The sequence below is a fragment of the Callorhinus ursinus genome, unplaced genomic scaffold (assembly GCF_003265705.2).
Source record: "Callorhinus ursinus isolate GAN/ISIS: 27379988/994484 unplaced genomic scaffold, GSC_fseal_2.0 scaffold6, whole genome shotgun sequence".
NCBI lineage: Eukaryota > Metazoa > Chordata > Mammalia > Carnivora > Otariidae > Callorhinus > Callorhinus ursinus.
In genome coordinates, this window is record NW_027397068.1 from 35,542,823 (window position 1) to 35,563,874 (window position 21,052).

Here is a 21,052-nt window from a genome sequence, read left to right on the forward strand (position 1 = left end):
GGAGATACAATGTTATTTTTTTCTGATGAGAAAGCAATATTTAATAGGTGTGTATTTTAATGTATATTTACATGAAAACAAAATTTCTTACAGTTAAGAATGATTCTAAATGTCCCATACTCACTAATAATACATGAAAACCTAGTTAATTTTTATTAACTGTTTAAGGTGTTTTCAGAGTGAATAACATAGTGGCTTTTTCACTATCGGTGTTCTGGGGGAAAAGCAGAATTAACCACTCTTATCGAATTAACAACTTAAAAATACCGGAAATCTCTAGCTTTAATGCATTAACGTCAATTTCTGTTCTCAAACCAAGTAAGAGTCCGCATGTGTCTACAGAAGGTTCATGAAGACATCACGAACAAAAATGAGCTGGTTGGCCTTCTAGCCGAACATTTATCTGGGAAGAGGGAGACACTAATTCCTTGGTAGTCTGACCGCTAGTTAGAGCAGCAGTAAGGTCCAAGCTGAGGGAGAAAACTGCATTGCAATCTGGATAAATCTGTATGGACTGTCATTCAGTACCTCCCAGAAATATTCTTTAAAACATATTATTTATTTATTTACTTTACAAATGGTCTGTTTCTTTTTAGTCCAACACAAAAGTCCTGAGTTTAAGTACCTTTAAATGAACTAAGTTTCCCTCCTCATAGCTCCTCCCAGGGAGGAACAGTAGAATGAGTTTCTGCAAGATCTTCATTCCATCTTTAAAGAATGTTCAGCTTTTAGTCTATAAAACAGCACATGATTACCAAGGTCAATTCATTGGTAACTAACCTACTGGGTATATACATTACTGTCTCGTACACATGGAATACATGTGCATTTTGCTGGTAGGATATACAGGCCTTTGTAGATTAGTGTCTACCCACATTTTGAAATATCTTCTCCTCCAGACCGCTTGCTCCTCTGTCAAGCTGGACCACTCGGTTTATCAGCCAGCCCCATGGGTCTGCGTTGTTTATATCCTATTTGGTCCCCACTTCCTTTACTTAGTCTAGTTTTTCCTGAGCTGGGATTAGTCAGCACTACCTAATTTCTTCTTTCTACCAGTTCTCATTCAGGTCCTACCCATCTCATCAATGTTTTGGTCTCAGTCTAGCCCTTTCTTTCAGTATTTTTTCTGTTCTGATAATTAACTCTCTGGACCCAGTATATTAGTGTTGCTTGCTCAACCTAGTATTGCAATGTTTCTGGATCCCCACACCCGCCTTTTACACACACACACACACACACACACACACACACATACACCCTTTACACATACATTAATTTTAGAGATAAAAATATAACTTCCAGAAATGAATTAACATATTATTCTCTAGAAAGGTGGAATTAAAAAGTAATTGACAAATAAGTGTCTTTCTACAAAAATACTAAGTAAGGATTTATGTTAACTCTCTTTTGCTGTGATTAAGGTTCTTACAGATGTACTCATTCCTGCAACAATGCAAGAAATGCCTGAAAGGTAGGTTCAGTCAATAAAATGTGATAATTTCTTAGGGTAGGGTTTAGCCCTATCCATTATATTGAAGGAAAACATTAAATAGAAATTCATTTGTTTATCAAGTTTATTTGTCTGCTCCTGTCCCTTTGTAGTAGCTAGATGATGTGCTTCAATCCTTATAGTCAAACCTCAATGAACAAAATTGATGGAACCATCCTGAAATCCTTTTAATATGAGAGATGCCCAAGTGAAAAATAAATATTTACGTGTCATTGACCTTGTGGAAACTGGCTAGAGGAATGTAAATGGGGATAATTGATGGAAAATAACCACAATGATAAAAATTAAAGAACTATTTTATCTTTATTATTAACTTTGGTCTTAATTGCAAAATCAGAAGGTAGGGTAACAGAATTACCACTGTCTTTTAATGAAGGAGTAAGTACTCTTAACACCTCTATGTCACAGGGGCGCCTGGGTGGCTCAGTCAGTTAAGCGTCTGTCTTCGGCTCAGGTCATGATCTCAGGGTCCTGGGATCGAGTCCTGCATTGGGCTCCCTGCTCAGCGGAGAGTCTGCCTCTCCCTCCGCCTTGCTCATGTTCTCTCTCGCTTTCAAATAAATAAATAAAATCTTAAAAAACAAAACAAAACACTTCTACATCACAGCAGAATGGCTGCACTTACTTAGTGGCAGACGTCCAGCCATGCAACTGATGTAATTATAGCTGGCCTTTATTAAACACATCATGGGCTTTGAGACCACATGAATTGTTTCACTTAACTCCTACAACCACCTGAAAGTGACTATTTATGTATTTATCTCTTAAGTATGCCCCTGGTTCTTTGTAGAAAATGAAAAACATGCATACATGCATTAAAAACTCATAATTTCTCCACATTCTTAATGTGTTAGGTTAGTATTTCATAGGCTTTTTCTAAGAATACCTGTAAATATACACATTTTTAAAAAAAAAGGGACCATAGTATATATACTCGTGTGACATACTGTGAAAATCTTTCATATCAACAAATACAGATCAACATTATCTTTTGAAATGGCTGCATAGATTTCCAGCACCTGAAAAATACTATACTTTATTTAACCAATTCCTTATCATTGAACAATGAGATTTTTTAAAAACACAACCTGTCAGACTATTCCCCAGTAACTATTATATCACATATTCACAAACGAGGAACCTGGCAGCAGAGGAATTAATTTATTTGCCCAGAGTCAGTTAATTAGTAAGAAGCATAGCCAGGATTTTAATTGAGGGCTGTTGAACTCCACTTCTATTCTTTTTCCTGTATTATGTTACTGCTCACCTGCGTATGCGCCATTCCAAATGTAAATTTAGATCTGTTTTGTTGGGATATAGTGTGTAGATTGTTGACTGCTTTTTAAGTTTTTGTGTTTATATATAAATGTTTGTGTGTATGCACAATGAACATTTGCAATTTTCTAAATAGGGTCCTATAGTACCTTTTTGATAATGTATCCCACAGTTATATTTGGACTATAAGAATCAGTTACTAGAAACTAATAGTAAATACTTGAAATGACACTGATCCCTCTGTGATGTCTCTCAAGAAGCCAAGATAAGTGAAATGAAGTGCATACTTACATTTCCCCAGAAATATTTTATAGAAAATGACAGAACCATGAGCTAATGTTAATAATAAGGTATTATTTATTGATTACCCTCTGCACACCAGGTTTGACCAGAGAAATTTCCATGAATTATTTTACACAGTCCTCATAATAATCCTGTGACATAGATACTAATCTTATTCCTATTTAATAAATGAAGCCAGAGCTTGAGGAGATTGAGTATGTTGACCAAGGAGATAAATGGCAGACGTAGGCTGAATCTATATGACTTCAAAGTCATGTTCTTGGAATCATAGAATAACAGTATACCTCCATTAAACTACATTTATGTAATGCATTTTAAGCAATCTAGCATTTAACATTGGTGTTTTGTGTGTGTGTGTGTGTGTATGTGTGTAGCTTATTAGCAGATATAAGGAATTTTGCTAAAAATTGGGAACAGTGGGTTGTTTCATCCTTGGAAAATTTGCCAGAAGCTCTAACCGATAAGAAGATACCTATTGTGCGAAGATTTGTATCTTCCTTGAAACGACAAACATCTTTTTTACACCTTGCTCAGGTATGTTGGTATTTGAAGCACCAATATAAAAAATGAGTTATCTGGTAGCAGAGTAAGAAATTTTCAGAGATTGGAGACCAAGTGGGCAACAATTAAATGCAATCTGAGACCCCAGAGTGAATGCTAGAACAGAAAAAGGACATTAGTGGGAAAATTGATGGAAATTTGAATTACTATCAGTGTTATAGCAATGTTAATTTCCTGATTTGGGCAATAAACAATGGTTAAGTATGATGATAATATTAGGAGAAGACGAATGGGGAGTATATGGAAATATTCTGCACTATCTTTGCAGCTTTTTTGTAAATTTAATATTATTTCAGGATGAAAAGTAAAAAAACCACAAAACTTCTGAATGCAATGTAAAATGCAAAACTGCTACATGAACCCAGTTAATAAAAATTAACGTATGGGGACTGCACCCATGTGATATTTGATGTTGTGAAATCCACAAACAACACATGTTAAACTACCTACTAATTTGGTTTTCCTAAATAGGGAGGAAAAAAAGTAATTCTTAAATTAATGTTCGTATATTGTTAAAATATATTTCCCCTCCTCTCAAATGATTGTTTGCTTTGTGAAAATTTCTAGTCCCCTAAATTTTAAAAGACTTGGTTGGGATAGTTCCAGATAAGAAATATAACATTGTGAAATCCTTATTGTATGAACGTGGATTAAAAAATTCATTTTCTAACTTCAAAAATAGTTTTCAAAGCTTTAACAATGATCATGAGTCTCAGCTATTGCTTTTAGTTTTAAAATAAAACATTTATGATATTCTTCTCTCAAGGAACTATTTCTCTAGTAGCCAAAGCTTTCCTTTAGATAGACCATCAATAATATGGTTTAGTGTCTTTTTACTTTCTTCATGCAGATTGCCAGACCAGCTCTCTTTGACCAGCATGTTGTGAATTCCATGGTATCTGATATTGAAAAAGTTGACTTGAATAGTATTGGATCACAGGCCCTTCTCACCATTTCTGGCAGCACAGACACTGAATCTGATATCTACACGGAACGTAAGTCTTCTCTGTGTTTAGAGTTGGGTCTCCCAACCTTGGCACTGTTTGACGTTTTGGGCTGGATAACTCTTTGTTGGGGGTGGGGGGTGGGAGTCCCCTTAGACTACAAAATATCTGTTTGCTAAACCTTGGTTTATAGAAACTTTTTTAATTAAAAAATTGTCCTCTACTTAAAAACAATTGTAGCTACAGATTGTGGAAAACCTGGAAAATATAGAAAATATTAGGAGGAAAATAAAAGCCATTCATAATCTCATTACCTAGAAATAACCTGGGAATAACGGAAATGTTTTTGAGTGTTGTGAGTTTTCTTCCAGTTTTTTGTTTGTTTGTTTGTTTGTTTACTTTATTTTATTTTATTTATTTATTTGTCAGAGAGAGAGAGCACAAGCAGGGGGAGCTGCAGGCAGAGGGAGTAAGCAGACTCCCCACTGAGCACCTGATGTGGGACTCGATCCCAGGACCCTGGGATCATGACCTGAGCCGAAGGCAGATGCTTAACCGGCTGAACCCCCGAGGCGTCCCAGTTTTCTTCCAGTTTTACATTACATGCGTACACATTTTCCTGTGTTTTACACTCTTAGCCTCATATGGTATATGATGCATATCAAACTGATATCTCAACACAATACTGTTTTCCAAGCAGAAATTCCCTGCCCAGGTTTGGACAATCTGGCAGAATTTACCAAGGCAATAGGCATGACTAGACAACCAGGCTCTGTTTTCAAGGGATAGCAACCCACTCTTTCCCCAACCTCTCTCTGAAAAGAGAAGTGCAGCCTCTGATAGACTGTTGAACAAATACTGGGCTGCTCTCCGGGGTGGTCCAACTTCAGCCTTGTTTTCTGTTTCCTAGCAAAAATTATATTACCCTTTGGGATTCAGGAAACTTCAAACTCTTTAATAAATGATAGCCTTAAATGGTCCCTTTAACTTTTACAAGATAAAAGATGACTCCTGTAAGTGGCTCAGTTTCACAGTGCAGAATTTAATTTTTGCTAAAGGTAAAGGATAGGTCAGAAAACAGGAAATCAGCATTCATTCATCAGTTTTCAGTGAATCTGTTGCATTTAATGAAAGCTTTGGATTTAGAATGAATAATCGACTATAAATGACAACTTACTCTTCCCCAGTATATACATACTTATATAATACATAAGCCTATATTTCAATATGTACCAAGCTACATACAATCATTATTAAAATTTTGAAGAGTAAAAAGTTAAGGATTTTTTGTTATTTATTCTTAGGATATGAAATAATTCCTTTAATGTATTTAATTTCATCTGTCTTTCCCTTTTATGCTATAAAATTCTTAATGATTTCTAGTTTTAGGTTTTCTCTTGGGTTCAAAGTAGAGTAATATCGTGTTTTGTTTTGTTTTGTTTTAATATGGTAGATGACTCTATCACAGTGTTCCAAGAACTGAAAGATCTTCTTAAGAAGAATGCCACAGTGGAGGCTTTTATTGAATGGTTGGATACCGTGGTAGAGCAGAGAGTTATTAAGGTATTTTTCAATGACAGATTCCCAAAATAGAATTTTTGTTAATAGTAAATGCTAAACTGGCTATAATTTCTTGAATGATGGAGGAGGGGTGATTGTGTGTAACAATGCTTTGAAAAGTTTTTGAAGACTTGCAGCTAAGGTGGCCCAAATATCCAAATTAGGACTAGGCCAGATTTGAGAGTGTTGGGCATAGATTCAGTTCTATTTATCATTTCTTGACAAAGGACTACAAGGCACTGTGCCTTCCCTGTCAGTCAATGAAGTTACAGCGGAGTAACATCAATAGTGAAAGATAAAAACTGGAAAGATTTGGCCCTTTTCTAAACAGTAAATTTTCATAAATGCTGACAGAGAAAGTGGTTTTAAGTATTTCCATTTTTAAATTCTGAGAGTGCAGTATTTTGTTAATATGCTCCTTCTGTTAACATGCAAGTCATCCCTCATGAAACAAGGCAATAAGAGCAAATAGATCCATCACTAGTTGGTGTTAGCCATTCCATATCAAGGAAACTAGTTGTAGTGTAGGGACTTTTTTTTTTCTCCTGGAAGGAAAACAGATTATCATTCAGGACCAGAGAAGTCAGAGTTAATCATTCACAGAAATATATAACCCTTCTTTGACACTTCACCTTCTGTTCTTTTTAAAGTTCTGTCAAAGGAAAATGAGATAAACTATTTTGTGAATTATTTTATTTTGTTGTCCAATTCTGTTAGGTAACAAAACCATACAGAATAAAGATCTATTAACCTTAAAAATGATAACAAAGACAGATGAACATTAAAATCCCTGGACAGATCATTAGATCTGATAAAATAAATTGCATGTCATGCCATCTGTCCATTTGTCAGACAGCTTATCAACCTCTTGATTTTGTGTCGGATGCATGTAGTAATGAGATGACAGATTTTATAGTTTTGTTTTGTTCCTTTACTTGTAGACCAGCAAACAAAATGGAAGATCATTAAAGAAGAGGGCTCAAGACTTTCTGCTTAAGTGGAGCTTTTTTGGTGCTCGAGTAATGCATAACCTCACCTTGAACAATGCATCCAGTTTTGGTATCTCATGTGCTTTATAAAGCTCTTCCTCCCTGAATACATCATTCACTCTCCAGTCACAGTTCCTGTCAGTTTTTAAACATGGAGGACTGTCACTTCTTAAATCTGACTATTGAGCCAGTAGAGAATGGTAGTTATGAACCTGGGTTTCGGAGTCAGACCACATGCAGTTAAATCCTAACACTGCTTCTCTCTGGCTTGGTTTTAACCCAAGCTGTTCTGCTCACTGTAAAGAGGATGAATATTTATAACAGTATTATCAACAATCGCCAAACTACGGAAAGAGCCCAAATGTCTATTGACTGATGCATGGATAGGGAAGATGTGGTATATATACAATGGAATACTGCTCAGCCATAAAAGAGAATGAAATTTTGCCATCTGCAACGATGTGGATGGAGCTGGAGTATATTATGCTAAGCGAAATGTCAGTCAGAGAAAGACAAATACCATATGATTCCACTCATATGTGGAATTTAAGAACCAAAACAGATGAACATAGGGGAAGGAAGAAAAAAAGAGAGAGAGGGAAGCAAACCATAAGAGACTCTTAACTATAGAATGTTCTTAACTATAGAACAACTGAGGGTTGCTGGCGGTGGCGGGGGGGGGAGGTGGGTGGGGGTGGGCTAACTGGGGGATGGATATTAAGGAGGGCACTAGTTGTGTTGAGCCCTGGGTGTTATATGTAAGTGATGAATCACTAAATTCTACTCTGGAAACCAATATTACGCTGTATGTTAACTAACTAGAGTTTAAATAAAAACTTGAAGCACTTAAAAAAAGAGGATGAATATTGCTCTTATTGGGTTGCATAGGCACTTTAGTGAGATGATATTTATAAAAGCACAGTCTAGTACCTGGTGAACATTTTATGAATAGCAGCTATTATCATTACATGCCATCAGTACTTGGATAATTTTTTTTGTTAAACAAACAAGTAAACAATAATTAGTACATTATTTTCAAGATGCATTACTCATCGCAGTATGGCAAATTTTTGCATCTTTTCCAGGAACCACATAGCTGCACTCCAAGAATCAAAGAGCAGCTTAGAAGTCATGCTCTCATATGTTTCTGAAACATCTCTCCTGATCGATTTGACTTGTGAAATAAATCGAGTCAAGTTAGCTCTTTCAAAAATTGAATACCTTCGTTTTCTTAAATTTCTGGGATTCTTAGTTTTGCAACTATAATGCTAGCTCATGGGCAGTACTTCTGCATTTAGTAGTTGCTTTGCAAGAAATCTTCACATTATAAATAGGTTATGGTTAACTAGGTTGTTTTTATTTAATTCTCAGTGGAATTAGATAAAATCAGTGAACTTGCACTGAAGGATGAACAAAATATCTTGAGGCTTTTATTTGAAATCTCTTACTTATATGTAAGGTTTCTTAACATACACAACATTGAAGCCTGACTTTGTGATGAAACCAGACTTTTGTTGGGAAGTCTGTGGAATAGTTCAAAGAAGCTTAAGGTTTTCCAGGACAACTTCCAAATGAAAATGACTCTTTGCTTTTGTCCAAACCAAAGAGAACTTTGTTTCAGGCTAGAAAGACATCTTACTTGATACTTTTTTCAGACCATGGTGGCCATTGTCTAATTATTTAGTACAAAGTAAACAGAAATAGAGCAGAGTAGAGCTCATTCTCCCCAGGTTAAAGCTTATCACACTCCAGTGTATGCCCTCTTAAAGCATAAAGCATGGCTCACTTTCATCCGTATTTTCCTTTGATGTAATTAGTGGCCAAAGAGCTGGCAGGACAGTACACACAGTAAGCTGAGCAGGCGGTACACAGAAAGATTAGAGACTCAAGTTAAGCATGTTGGTCTTAGCAGGTCATTTAAAGTCCAACAAGTATTTGTTGATTTCAGTTGCTCCTTGGAAAGTGTTGTGAGATGGTCACAAAGATAACTCGACTTCTCTCTCTCTCTCTCCTTCTCCTTCTCTCCCTCCTTTCATCTGACATTGCCCTCTCCCCGTTCCCATCCACAACAAGGTTCTTTCCATTTGATCCGAATGCTTCTTGATGAATACATTCTCCTCGCCATGGAGACCCAGTTCAATAACGACAAAGAGCAGGAGTTACAGAATTTATTGGACAAGTATATGAAGAATTCAGGTAATTTAGAATGTATATCTTGCTTTGCATATTTCTTTCTTTAAACCTAAATGTAAGAATTTGTAAGTACACGTGTAGTGGGTCTGTAATAGTCTCAGAGGTTTTTTCCCAAGCATGTCACAACTCAGGATATGAACACTATCGGAGCGCTATTGTTTTCTCTCTACCATTTGCACATAGAGTAGTCAAGGAACTTTGCTGGAAGCTCTGGAGGATATAAAATCGATGTTCTTGTGAGAATTGAAGTGAAGGTGGAGAGGTGATTATAATAAAAAATAACCATAATTCAAGACAACACCTGTGGTATACCACCTTGTGAATGGTGTAGAAATAAGTTCTATAGGAATTTGGAGAAGGAAGAGAACATGTCTATTTGGGATGTGATGACTTGCATTTTGAAGACTGTCCACTCCAGTGTGGATTCCTTAGTGCCCCCTCAGAACACACGTGACACTCACAAATGTACAGATAACCATGACCACAAAACCCCCAGCACCACTGCCATGACCAAAGATCTGCCGGCCTTATTTCCCATGGAAGATATTTCTCTGGAGTTTCCAGATTTATGACACAACCCTAAAACATTTTCAGTTTCATTTTCTTGGGCTTATTTATTAGGAATATGGGAATGATGTTAGCTTTCCCATTAAAAAAAAAATCTTTCCAGATGCAAGTAAAGCTGCCTTCACTGCTTCTCCAAGTTCATGCTTTCTGGCCAACCGTAATAAAGGGAGCACTGTTTCCAGCGACACTGTGAAGAATGAAAGCCATGTGGAAACAGCCTATCTTCCTCTGTCATCCAGTCATCCTGGAGGCTTACCCTCTGCTCTGCACCCATTCCCTGATGGGAATACGGACACCATGCCACTCACAGGTACGCTGTGAAACACTCGGGCTTTACGCCATCTCTCAGGAGACTGTTCCTTTGCTTTCTTCAAACCTGGTAACATCCAGCCATTCCAAGGATAAAAAAGGCTGGTCTTTACTAACTTTTATTAAAGTTTTATATTTTTTGTGACTTTCAGCATTTGTCATTCACATTTTTGTCAATCCCATTATTAACATAGGTACCACACTGTGACGTGCTCGCTTAGTTATGTTGGAAATACAAATAATAAGTTATTTTCATTTGGTGGAAGAAAAAATTGGATTTGGTATATATGAAATCTTGAAGATGTTTTGAGAGTCAAAAAGTGGGCTTCTAGTGTATTTTGGCTTTTGAGGAGACTTTATTTCTCCTCCATTAAAAAGTAGATTTGGTCACTTTGGGATAACGATTACAACAATTTTCCTCTCTGGTCTAGAGTCCCCTTTGTATCAATCTGAATGTTTAGTGGCTAGAACTCACTACTAGATAATATTTTAAGTCTGCTTTTGCCTTATGTCTTTTCTGAAATTCATAGATACAACTTCATTGGACACACAGAATTTTAAACCTGAAAGGGCCTTTTAGTTCAGGGGCCTAATTCTACCAATGGAAAATCAGACATCCAGGGAGTTGGTGGCATTCATAACTCATCATTCATCAGTGGTGTTTGCCTGATGGTTTGAATCAGCTGCTCTGAAGCTGTGGTTATTTTGACTTTATAGCCTTTTCCTTTTACCCTAAAAATCAAACCATTTAGCATTCACCTTGGTTTTTAATTATGGAGAAATGTGAAGAGCAGATCCCTTGACCTTCCCAAGCTTGAGCTCTAACTATCTTCATAGCCATGGAAGCATGAAGACATCCCAGACTTTTTTCCACAGTTACTAACACCAAAAGTCTTCCCTGTTGTGAAATATACATACATTGCAATCATGTTATTTATTTACTTACTTACTTATTGTGATGGTATCTTTTAAACCTAGGTTTTCAGTGTTCCCCAGTTCTGTTATTTTTAGACAGTGGGAATGAACCAAATTGGAAAAAAGTATATTAATACATCTTTTGGATAATTTTTATTTTTTTTAAAGATTTTTTATTTATTTTTATTTGACAGAGAGAGACACAGCGAGAGAGGGAACACAAGCAGGGGGAGTGGGAGAGAGAGAAGCAGGCTTCCCGCGGAGCAGGGAGCCCGATGTGGGGCTCGATCCCAGGACCCTGGGATCATGACCTGAGCCGAAGGCAGACGCTTAATGACTGAGCCACCCAGGCGCCTCCCTTTTGGATAATTTTTAAAGATGTGTGCCCATTTACTTTAATATGCTGCTGGTGAATGCTCTGTGAATTTGTTTCCAGGTCAAATGGAGCTTTCCCAGAGTACTGGTCATCTGATGACACCACCCATTTCTCCAGCCATGGCAAGCCGAGGAAGCGTCATTAACCAGGGGCCAATGGCAGGGAGACCTCCAAGTGTGGGCCCGGTCCTGTCAGTGCCATCACACTGCTCATCATTCCCAGAGTCCATTTATCCTACCCATCCTCAAGCCAATCATGACTTTTATGGAACCAACTCTAACTATCAGACTGTGTTTAGGGCACAGCCTCACCCCCCATCAGGACTCTATCCTCATCGCTCTGAGCATGGTCGATGCATGGCCTGGAGTGAACAGCAGCTTTCTAGAGACTTCTTCAGTGGCAGCTGTGCTGGGTCTCCATATAATTCTCGACCACCTTCCAGCTATGGACCATCCTCACACAGCCAAGATTCACACAGTATGCAGTTTTTAAATACAGGAAGCTTCAATTTCCTGAGCAACACAGGGGCGACCAACTGTCAAGGAGCAGCATTGCCTCCTAGTTCACCTAATGGTATCGAAAGTTTTAAAGAATTTTTCCCAGTTTTTGAGATGGTAATAAGGCAAAATCAGACATTGAGCTCCAGCTCTGCTGAGCAGCATGTCATCCCATGTAAAGTTTCTAAAGCTCATGGAATCTTAGACACTTGGAGCTCATTTCTTCCACATACAAGCATGTCCCTAATTCTTGTGGTTTTTTAAAGTTGCCCTTCTAAATGCCACAAATGATGAAAAAATATTTTATGTCAAACTATGTTCGAGATCTCCCTGAATAAGCCCAAAATAAGAATGTTTTGTCCTTTGAAAATATTTCCAGTGAATAATGTTTCTTCTGGAGAACTAGCAGCAGATCTTACAGTTTAGGACCCAAACAGTGCCCCCTGTTAGTCTGATAAAACACCTAAAGTTTAGGGAGTTGGAAAGATCTGTGGACTTCTTCAGCCTCCAAAGCAGGCTGTGTCCTCTCTCCTAAGTGTAGGCCAGGCCTTCTTCCAGAAACATAAATCTGTAGATAAAATTGGTATTTGACAAGTAGTGTAGTCTTTGTGAGAGGTTTTTAGTGGTTTCTTTCTTTATAGGAAGATCTTGTTAATTAAGTGAGGAAAATATGAGAGAGGTGTACTCTTTTATCTGAAACTTAACAATAGGATAATGCCTATGTGTTTTTAAAAACAAAAAACCAGCATAGTGAACCATATCCATATACAGGTACGAATCCAACTCTATAGTAAATAGAGATGTGAATGTCATATTTATAACATGGGATCTTTAGGGCTCTACCCTATTACCTGGTCCTTTTTTTCCTTCCTGGAATATTCCTTGTAGAAAGTGAATGGTACATTCTTGACATTTTCTGTTACAGGATACTATGGAAGCAACATAAACTACCCAGAGTCTCATAGACTTGGATCGATGGTGAATCAACATGTGTCCGTCATCAGCAGTGTTCGCTCACTGCCTCCCTACAGTGACATCCACGATCCACTTAACATTTTAGATGACAGTAGTAGAAAGCAGACCAGCTCGTTTTACGCAGACACATCACCTTCAGTTGCGTGTCGAACTCCAGTAGTAGGTAAATTATTTTAGTAGTTCTTAAAAACATTTTCAAAAGCTGTTAACCTCAGGTATGTAGTTTTACTTTGGAGGGTGACTGTTGAGGTGAACGGGGCACTTGTGTTCCCACAGGTGATTCATCACATTGGATCTCAAGTCTTATTTTTGTATTAGTAACGGTCTTCCCAGTTCCCAGTATATATGTCACTGTGCATCCTAATGCTAAGTCTGTTATTCTTTCAAAAAGAATAGCTGGCACCTTTTATGTTTGCAAAAAATAAATATAACCCGTCAGATGCAGTCTAAAAGACTTAAGTTTTACGAGGGCAAGAATGATGTCTTTTTCTCACACTCTCTTGTTCACTGTTGGCTCCAGGGGCAGTGCCAAGAGGTGTATTTGGACCCTGTATTCTCCAGCAGTACCCTAAAATCACTCCAGGTTTAAAATAGTGGTGATTTGTGATAGAGGTTCCTGTCATTTTCTCAATTATATGTAATATGTAATTAGACATCTCTGTAGAAAGTGTTGCTGTTTTTATTGTTTTGCTACATACAGTTTAAGTAAAAATTAGCAAAACTGTGTGTTTACCGGGAAGTCCCCTAGCATCTTCTTGCAACCAGGTTGCTCTCCCTGGGAAAATCCTGTGACGTACTAGATACATCAGCAGCTACCCAGCCAAGTATCTGCTACATAGTAGGAACTCCATACATCAGTGAGTTGAAAAAAAGGGGCAAAAATATATGGATAGATTTAGTTTCCCATATTACTAATAAGGGATCACAAACAAGTATAGATGCATGTAAATATCAAGGCAGAATGTTAATGCTTTTATGCGGTGGTTGAAATCTTCCAGTGGAATAGATTTCAAGCTAGCATAAGTCAAGGGCATTGACACCCAACTGGAGCATAGGGAAAATGAGATAAATTCCATCTCTCCCCTCTCAGTGTGCTTTTCTAATAACTCAATAGGAAGCACTTCTTCCTTTCCTGTGACCATCACAGATGCTCCTTGAGCAGAGTCTGGCAGCTCATCTCATGCTATCTGCAGATGGTCATTGCTTCTAGGTTACTCTAATGAAGCAGAAAATTCCACTTCAGGAAGTTTCCTCACTGTGAGACTAAAATGTACCGTGTTGCTATTGTTACTATTAGTTCTGTTTACTCGTAGAGATAGTGGAAGCTTTGCTGGAACATAGCTTGGGTGTAGGATGGATTCTAAGCTTTAGTTGACAGAGCTGGCTTACAAGTAAATAGCAAAGAGGGCTTCTAAGTGAAAAGAGGGACTAGAGTAGGTGGGTAAGGAGTGCAAGGGAAGGTAGGACCCACTGTCTGTTTCCTTAGTTATAAAGACTGGTTTTCAGGGACAGAGTAGGTAGTTAGAAAAATGAGAAAAACAGCAATGAGAAGTCAGCAACCATACATGCAGGAAAAGTAGTGTCAGAGAGCCAGTTGGTCAAATTCTTGAGAACCTACTACTATGTGCCGAACTTCATTTTAGGCGTGAGGGTATAGTGGTGATTGGGATGGAGTTCTTGCCTATAAGAAGTTTACATTCTAGTAAGGAGAGATAAGGCAATAGATAAATAGACAAATGCATTAAAAAGATAATGTTGGGTACTCTGAAATCAGTTAAATAGGGCAAAATGACAAATAGTTATGGAGAAACTGCTTTTGGTAAGATAGTTGGGAAAGGAATCCTGAGGCAGAGATATTGGAGTTGAAAGCTGAGTGATAAGGAAGCATTGACATGAAGGTCTGATGGTGGAGTTCTAGGCAGAAGAAATGATAAGTGCATAGTCTCTGAAATGAGAACAAGGAAAATTCAGTGGGCAGAAAGAAGGCCAGTGTGTTTTGAGCATAGTGAATGAAGACAGTAGAGTAAAATAAATCAGCGGACAGAGCCAGTTCACAGAAGGTGTTGTGAACCAGGGCAAGGAGCTTGGATTCTGTTCTAAGAACAATGGGAAGTCACTGTAGCATTTGAGAAGAGTGACGATGTACTGTACACTTCAGCAACATTATCCTGGCGGCTCCCTGCAGAATGAGAGGGTGCGGCAAAGGTGAGGGGGGTCATGAGACCAGTGAGGAGGCTGCTGTGTTGGTCCAGGTAGGAGAAGATGGTGGTTTTTTGTTTTTGTTCTTTAAGGTTTCGTATTTAAAATAAATTGATTAACATATAGTGTATTATTAGTTTCCGCGGTAGATTTTAGTGATTCATCAGTTGCATATAACACCCAGTGCTCATTACAAGGGCCCTCCTTAATGCCCATCACCCAGTTACCCCATTCCCCCCCACCTCCCCTCCAGCAACCCTCAGTTTGTTTCCTATTGTTAAGAGTCGCTTATGGTTTATCTCCCTCTCTGATTTTGTCTTATTTTATTTTTTCATCCGTTCCCCTATGTTCATCTGTTTTGTTTCTTAAATTCCAAATAGGAGTGGAATCATGATATTTGTCTTTCTCTGACGGACTTATTTTGCTTAGCCTAATACCCTTTAGTTCCATCCACATTGTTGCAAATGGCAAGATTTCATTCTTTTTGATGGCTGAGTAATATTCCTCTGTGTGTGTGTGTGTGTGTGTGTGTGTGTGTGTGTGTGTGTGTGCCACATCTTCTTTGTCCATTCATCTGTCAATGGACATCTGGGCTCTTTCCATAGTTTGGCTCTTGTGGACATTGTTGCTATAAACATTGGGGTCCAGGTGCCCCTTTGAATCACTATGTTTGTATCCTTTGGATCAATATCTAGTAGTGCAATTGCTGGGTCATAGGGTAGCTCTATTTTTAACTTTTAGAGGAACTTCCATAGTGTTTTCCAAAGTGGCTGTACCAGCTTGCATTCCCATCAACAGTGTAAGGGAGATTCCTTTCCTCCACATCCTTGCCAACATTGGTTGTTTCCTGAGTTGTTAGTTTTAGCCATTCTGACGGGTGTGAGGTGGTATCTCATTGTGGTTTTGATTTGTATTTCCCTGATGCCGAGTGATGTTGAGCATTTTTTCATGTGTCTGTTGGCCATTAAGATGTCTTCTTTGGAGAAATGTCTGTTCATGTCTTCTACCCATTTCTTGACTGGATTATTTGTTCTTTGGGTGTTGAATTTGGTAAGTTCTTTATAGATTTTAGATACTAGCCCTTTATCTGATATGTCATTTGCAAATATCTTCTCCCATTCTGTCCGTTGTCTTTTAGTTTTGTGGACCATTTCCTTTGCTGTTGAAAAGTTTTTCATCTTGATAAAGTCTTAATAGTTCATTTTTGCTTTTGTTTCCCTTGCCTTTGGAGACGTGTCTAGCAAGAAGTTGCTGTGGCCGAGGCCACAGAGGTTGCTGCCTGTGTTCTCCTCTGCGATTTTGTTGGATTCACATTTAGGTCTCTCATTAATTTTGAGTTTGTTTTTGTGTGTGGTATAAGAAAGTGATGAAGATGGTGGTTTGAACAATGGAAGAAGTGTAGGTGGAACGAGGAGGTAGACTTGGGATATATTTGGGTGATAAGGTTGTCTCTTAATTTAAGTTTGAAATTGAGTTTTCTTCATGAAATGTGTAGAAGAAAAAACAATTTCTAGGAAAATAGCACAGATATGTGTGATAAATGCAAAAATAAATATAGAGGCTTAATGTGAGTGGCACTTGTAAAGAAAAAAACATATCAGTCAATATTCAATTGCTGATTATATTTTCCCTTGCAGCATCCAGCTTGCAAACACCAATTCCTTCGTCCTCATCTCAGTGTATGTATGGAACTTCCAATCAGTATCCAGCTCAAGAGACCCTGGATTCCCATGGAGCGAATGGTAGAGAAATGGTGTCCTCTTTACCACCCATTAACACTGTGTTCATGGGAACAGCAGCCGGAGGCACTTAAACCAACAATGTTGGGTGGGGAATGAAACCAACAATCTGTACTGCTCAAATATTATTCACTCAGATTGCCATCAGGGTAAAGAAAATGGAATATACAGTGAGAGGACATTGTGTTTTCAAGTCACTGATACAAAACCATGGACAACTCCATAATGAGTGGAGATACTTGCAGACTTCGCTTTGCACACAAATTGTTTGAAATGCGATCTCATTATTAATTATAGTTTCAAACATTATCAAGTGGAACCAGTGGAGCTTTGAAGATGCAAACATTTCAACTATGAAGATTTAATATTTTGCCTCCTAATTTATTGAAGATCTGTGTGCTTTCATCTTTGGTCCATAAAAGGAAAAAATATTTAATGCCTTAAAATAACTTTAATTTAACTTATTAGGGTCTCGGAACCATTGTTTACTATCCCTTATTTGACCAAAAGTCAAATGTGTATGTTCTACCTCCTATGGAAATGTTTACAGGGTTAAGACTTAATTCAATTCAGCCTAGACCAAAGTTGCTTGACTTTCAATCCTGTGCATTAGTGTGATGATTTGTTACATAGCAGTATTCCAATTCTATGTAACTGAACGGAGATTATAAATGCCTTCCCTCTTTATTTAAGAAAGATAAGAAGAAATGAAAGAAATAAAGTATGAAAATATTTTTAAAGGCTCGATTGCTCTCAGAGCTATTAATATTTCTGAAGAATGCTTGGGATTTGCAGGTAAAGCTCCTTTGGATATTGAATTAAAGACTAAAGCTTGTTGGTCAAAACATCATAATTCAAGAATATTTGCCTATCATATCCATGCACTTAAATATAAGGAAATTGTGGCTGATAGACTGTTGGAACTTCTACAGATTTGGAAACAGTCTTTCATCAAGTACTTGGCTTAGAAACAGAGTGAATGAGTGTTCAGGGATCATCTGAATTCAGAAGTGAGGAATTCATTCCATATGAATTAATAGAATTTGATACACCATCTATCTAGCTCTGTTTCTTTTTCTTTATCATATGTCTTAGCTGAGAGGTCTGTTGTAAGACTCATGGCCTGTAATGACAAACCTCCATTAACTTCACAGGCGTTTCCTATAGTCTCACGACAGGCCTTAGATTATTTGTATTAAGGATTGGTTTTTACTGTGACCTCCAGGTACATTTTTAAAGGATTTGTAAGCCCCAAATACCCATTATACATCATGATGTAATTTGGTGAAGACAAACTGTGGAATTGTTTTCAGCAAGTAATAAACAATGAATTGTAGACTTGTCAGAGTGTTGCTACCATTTGCTCAGTAGCATGCTTAGTAGCATGTAGTTTATGAGCTAATTAATTGAGCAGAAAAATTTTGCAACAGTAACAAATCATGAGAAATAGCAATATATGTTCTATTATTTGCTGTAGTAATGTTGTAAGAGTACAGAGGGGAGTGAAATTAATAAGGCTTGGACTGAAGTAAAAAACAAAATAGCTTTAAGAAATGTTTGGACAGAAGTCTTGAAAATTAAGAACCAAATTTCCACTGTATAGTAATTAAATATATATATATATTCAGCATCTGTTTTGTGGAGACACATTGGAAAATACAAGTTGAAAAAGACAAGAATGAAAATACAAAGACTGTAAAAAAGCTCTGCCAATACCTTTACGAAATTCTGATGTAATGATGAAGGGGTGAGATGATAGGAAATAGAAGCTCACTGAAGATTTTTGAGTAAAAAGCAATATGGGAGAAGTGATGTTTAGGGAACAGCCAGCAGCAGCTGGAAAGGGAGGTAGACCAGACAGAAGAGGAACTAGCCCAAGAATGGCTATTTTGGAAGCTGTTTCATCCAGATGTCCATCAGATAAGCTCAGAGACCACATGGAAGCCTAGTGAAAGGAACAAGAAAAAGGAGGTCAAGTATCATTTCAAAGAGGCATGAGCATCATTTAGTATGAAGGATTGGCGACTGACTAGATATAAGGGATTGAAAAGGAATATGTTAATAGTGGCTCTAAAGTTTTCCTTAACCCTGTTTGCAGAGCATTTCAGTGTAAATAGCTGACCGTAGATTGATAGCCCCTTTGTAGTTGAGGGAAAACGATCTGGAGCAGGGAGAAGTGCAGAAGACAAGTGAACATTGTCTCTGGGCTTCATGTGCATCTAGCTGATGACAAGGTGCTAAATTTTGACATCAAGAAGACCAATTTTCTCTCTTCCCCAGGCAGTGGTACTTGAGTTTATCTTTATTAGACATATAATAATTTTCTCAGTGTGGCCACTATTGAATTTCAAGCGGGACAGTTCTCTGTTTTGCAGGACTATTATGCATATTGCATAAGATTGAGTATCTCCAGCCCTCAAACACTAAATACAAAAGCACTCCCCTCACCCAGCCTTGTGACAAATAAAAATATCTTCCATACCAAATGCCACTGGAGAGGCGGTACAAGTCCTGCATGAATTAAGAGTGACAGCATCTTTAATTTTACCTAGAAGCAGCTTGAACCATTTAATACCTTTCTGCCCTTCAGCTACATTCATTATTTGAGAATTGTTTCTTTCATGAATCTAAAGCTTGGAGGCTCAAGGCACTTTCTGCTATTCTTTAGGTTAATTTTAGTATAGTTAAAGGATTTTGCCTAGCTTTTTAGTGTTTCTGTCTTTAAAAGTAAATAAATGATTGTTCAAGTAATTTTTAGAAGTTGTGGAGTATCATTTATAAAGAAGTGACCCGTTCAAGCTAATGCTTATGGGAAGTCCAAAATTAAGGTTAGAAATAAAAAAGCTAGGTTTATAAATTCAGTTCTTGGGATACTACCTTTCAAGTCTTGTGTTATAGTGGTTACTATAGATAAATGGCATAATGAAAAATGAATGTTTCAAATAATTCAGTGGATTCTTAATATAATTCAGGCACCAAGAACCTGTTTTATAATAGCTTGAAGAAAAACAAAAACCCAGGTATATCATTAATATAGAATTACAGGTCAGGAGAGATCTGGTTTCCTCTCTCCAGGTAGCACTACACTCAGAAAAGTTAGAGCTCTCCTCAGTTATATGTTCCCAAGTATGCTTTCAGCTTAGAAAGGATTTTTTTAATTATTTAAGCTAAATTCCAATTACAGTTGCAAAGTAAAATCTTTCTCTGTTTCCACTTTGAAAGAGAAAAGTCCATGAGACCCTCAAGGTCGCCCAGGTCAAGAGCCCATTTTGGAAATGGGAAGGGGAATATTTTTTATTGCCATGTTGCCTAAAGAGAGCGGATGCACTGGCATTTAGTGTCATGACCAGGGATGTGAGTATCCTGTAATGTGTGGAACAGATTTGCACAATGAAGAACTGTCCCACTTCAAAAGCCAGTAACACTTCTAGGGAGAAATGGCGGTAGGCCAGTAGGCTGTGAGGCGAATGTCCCCAAACTTTGCCCAGTAGTGGTGCTCTATATTAAATGGTACCTACCTAACACAATTGGATGATTTCTTCAGGAACTGTGACTACGAAACTCGTACACACAGCCTAGAGAAGCAAACAGGCAGTAGAGTACAACTAAAAGCAGCAAGAAAGAGAGAGAAGGAGAGCTAGAGAGAAGCCGAGTTGTGAGAGGGTTCCAGCAGGCAGCAATGGGTAGGTCCCTCTAACAGGACACCAAGACAACAGGTGCCCAGAGTTAGATCTTTAGAACACCAGAGCTGACACTGTGCCGTCCTGAGCACTGAAGCATAATGCCCAGTACTCCTCTGTCCTCTCAAATTTACCCTCAGAGCCCTTATTGGCAGGGTGTCCATTTAGCCATTCAATGTACACCTGCCCTGCTTACACCACCAGTCCACAGCAGCATGTGCTTCCTCTTCTTCAGAAAAACTTGATAAACAGTAAATTAGAGGCTCCCTGGTGATGTTTTCCAACTACTGAATTTATGCTCATACAAATGCAGTCCGCAAAAATGGGACAAAGAAAACTGCCAAATCTTGAAAGTGAGCCCAGGTACTGCATCTCCCCCACCCACCTATCCACACTCCCCCCTTCCCCAAAATAAAGAAAGAAAGAAAGAAAGAAAGAAAGAAAGAAAGAAAGAAAGAAA

At 37.9% G+C, this 21,052-nt stretch overlaps 1 protein-coding gene across 1 annotated transcript in view; it reads left to right on the forward strand.

Moving 5' to 3' along the window:
• RFX6 (regulatory factor X6) overlaps positions 1 to 17,568 on the forward strand; it is a 56,534-nt gene extending 38,966 nt beyond the window's left edge. The window contains exons 10-19 of the mRNA XM_025860729.2: positions 1,422 to 1,471; positions 3,463 to 3,622; positions 4,500 to 4,644; positions 6,047 to 6,156; positions 7,095 to 7,212; positions 9,216 to 9,338; positions 10,006 to 10,212; positions 11,563 to 12,075; positions 12,925 to 13,137; positions 16,811 to 17,568. Of these exons, the coding sequence (XP_025716514.1) occupies positions 1,422 to 1,471; positions 3,463 to 3,622; positions 4,500 to 4,644; positions 6,047 to 6,156; positions 7,095 to 7,212; positions 9,216 to 9,338; positions 10,006 to 10,212; positions 11,563 to 12,075; positions 12,925 to 13,137; positions 16,811 to 16,986 (1,815 nt within the window). The 3' untranslated portion in view covers positions 16,987 to 17,568. The remainder of the gene's footprint in view (positions 1 to 1,421; positions 1,472 to 3,462; positions 3,623 to 4,499; positions 4,645 to 6,046; positions 6,157 to 7,094; positions 7,213 to 9,215; positions 9,339 to 10,005; positions 10,213 to 11,562; positions 12,076 to 12,924; positions 13,138 to 16,810) is intronic.
• The last annotated feature ends 3,484 nt before the right edge of the window (positions 17,569 to 21,052 follow it).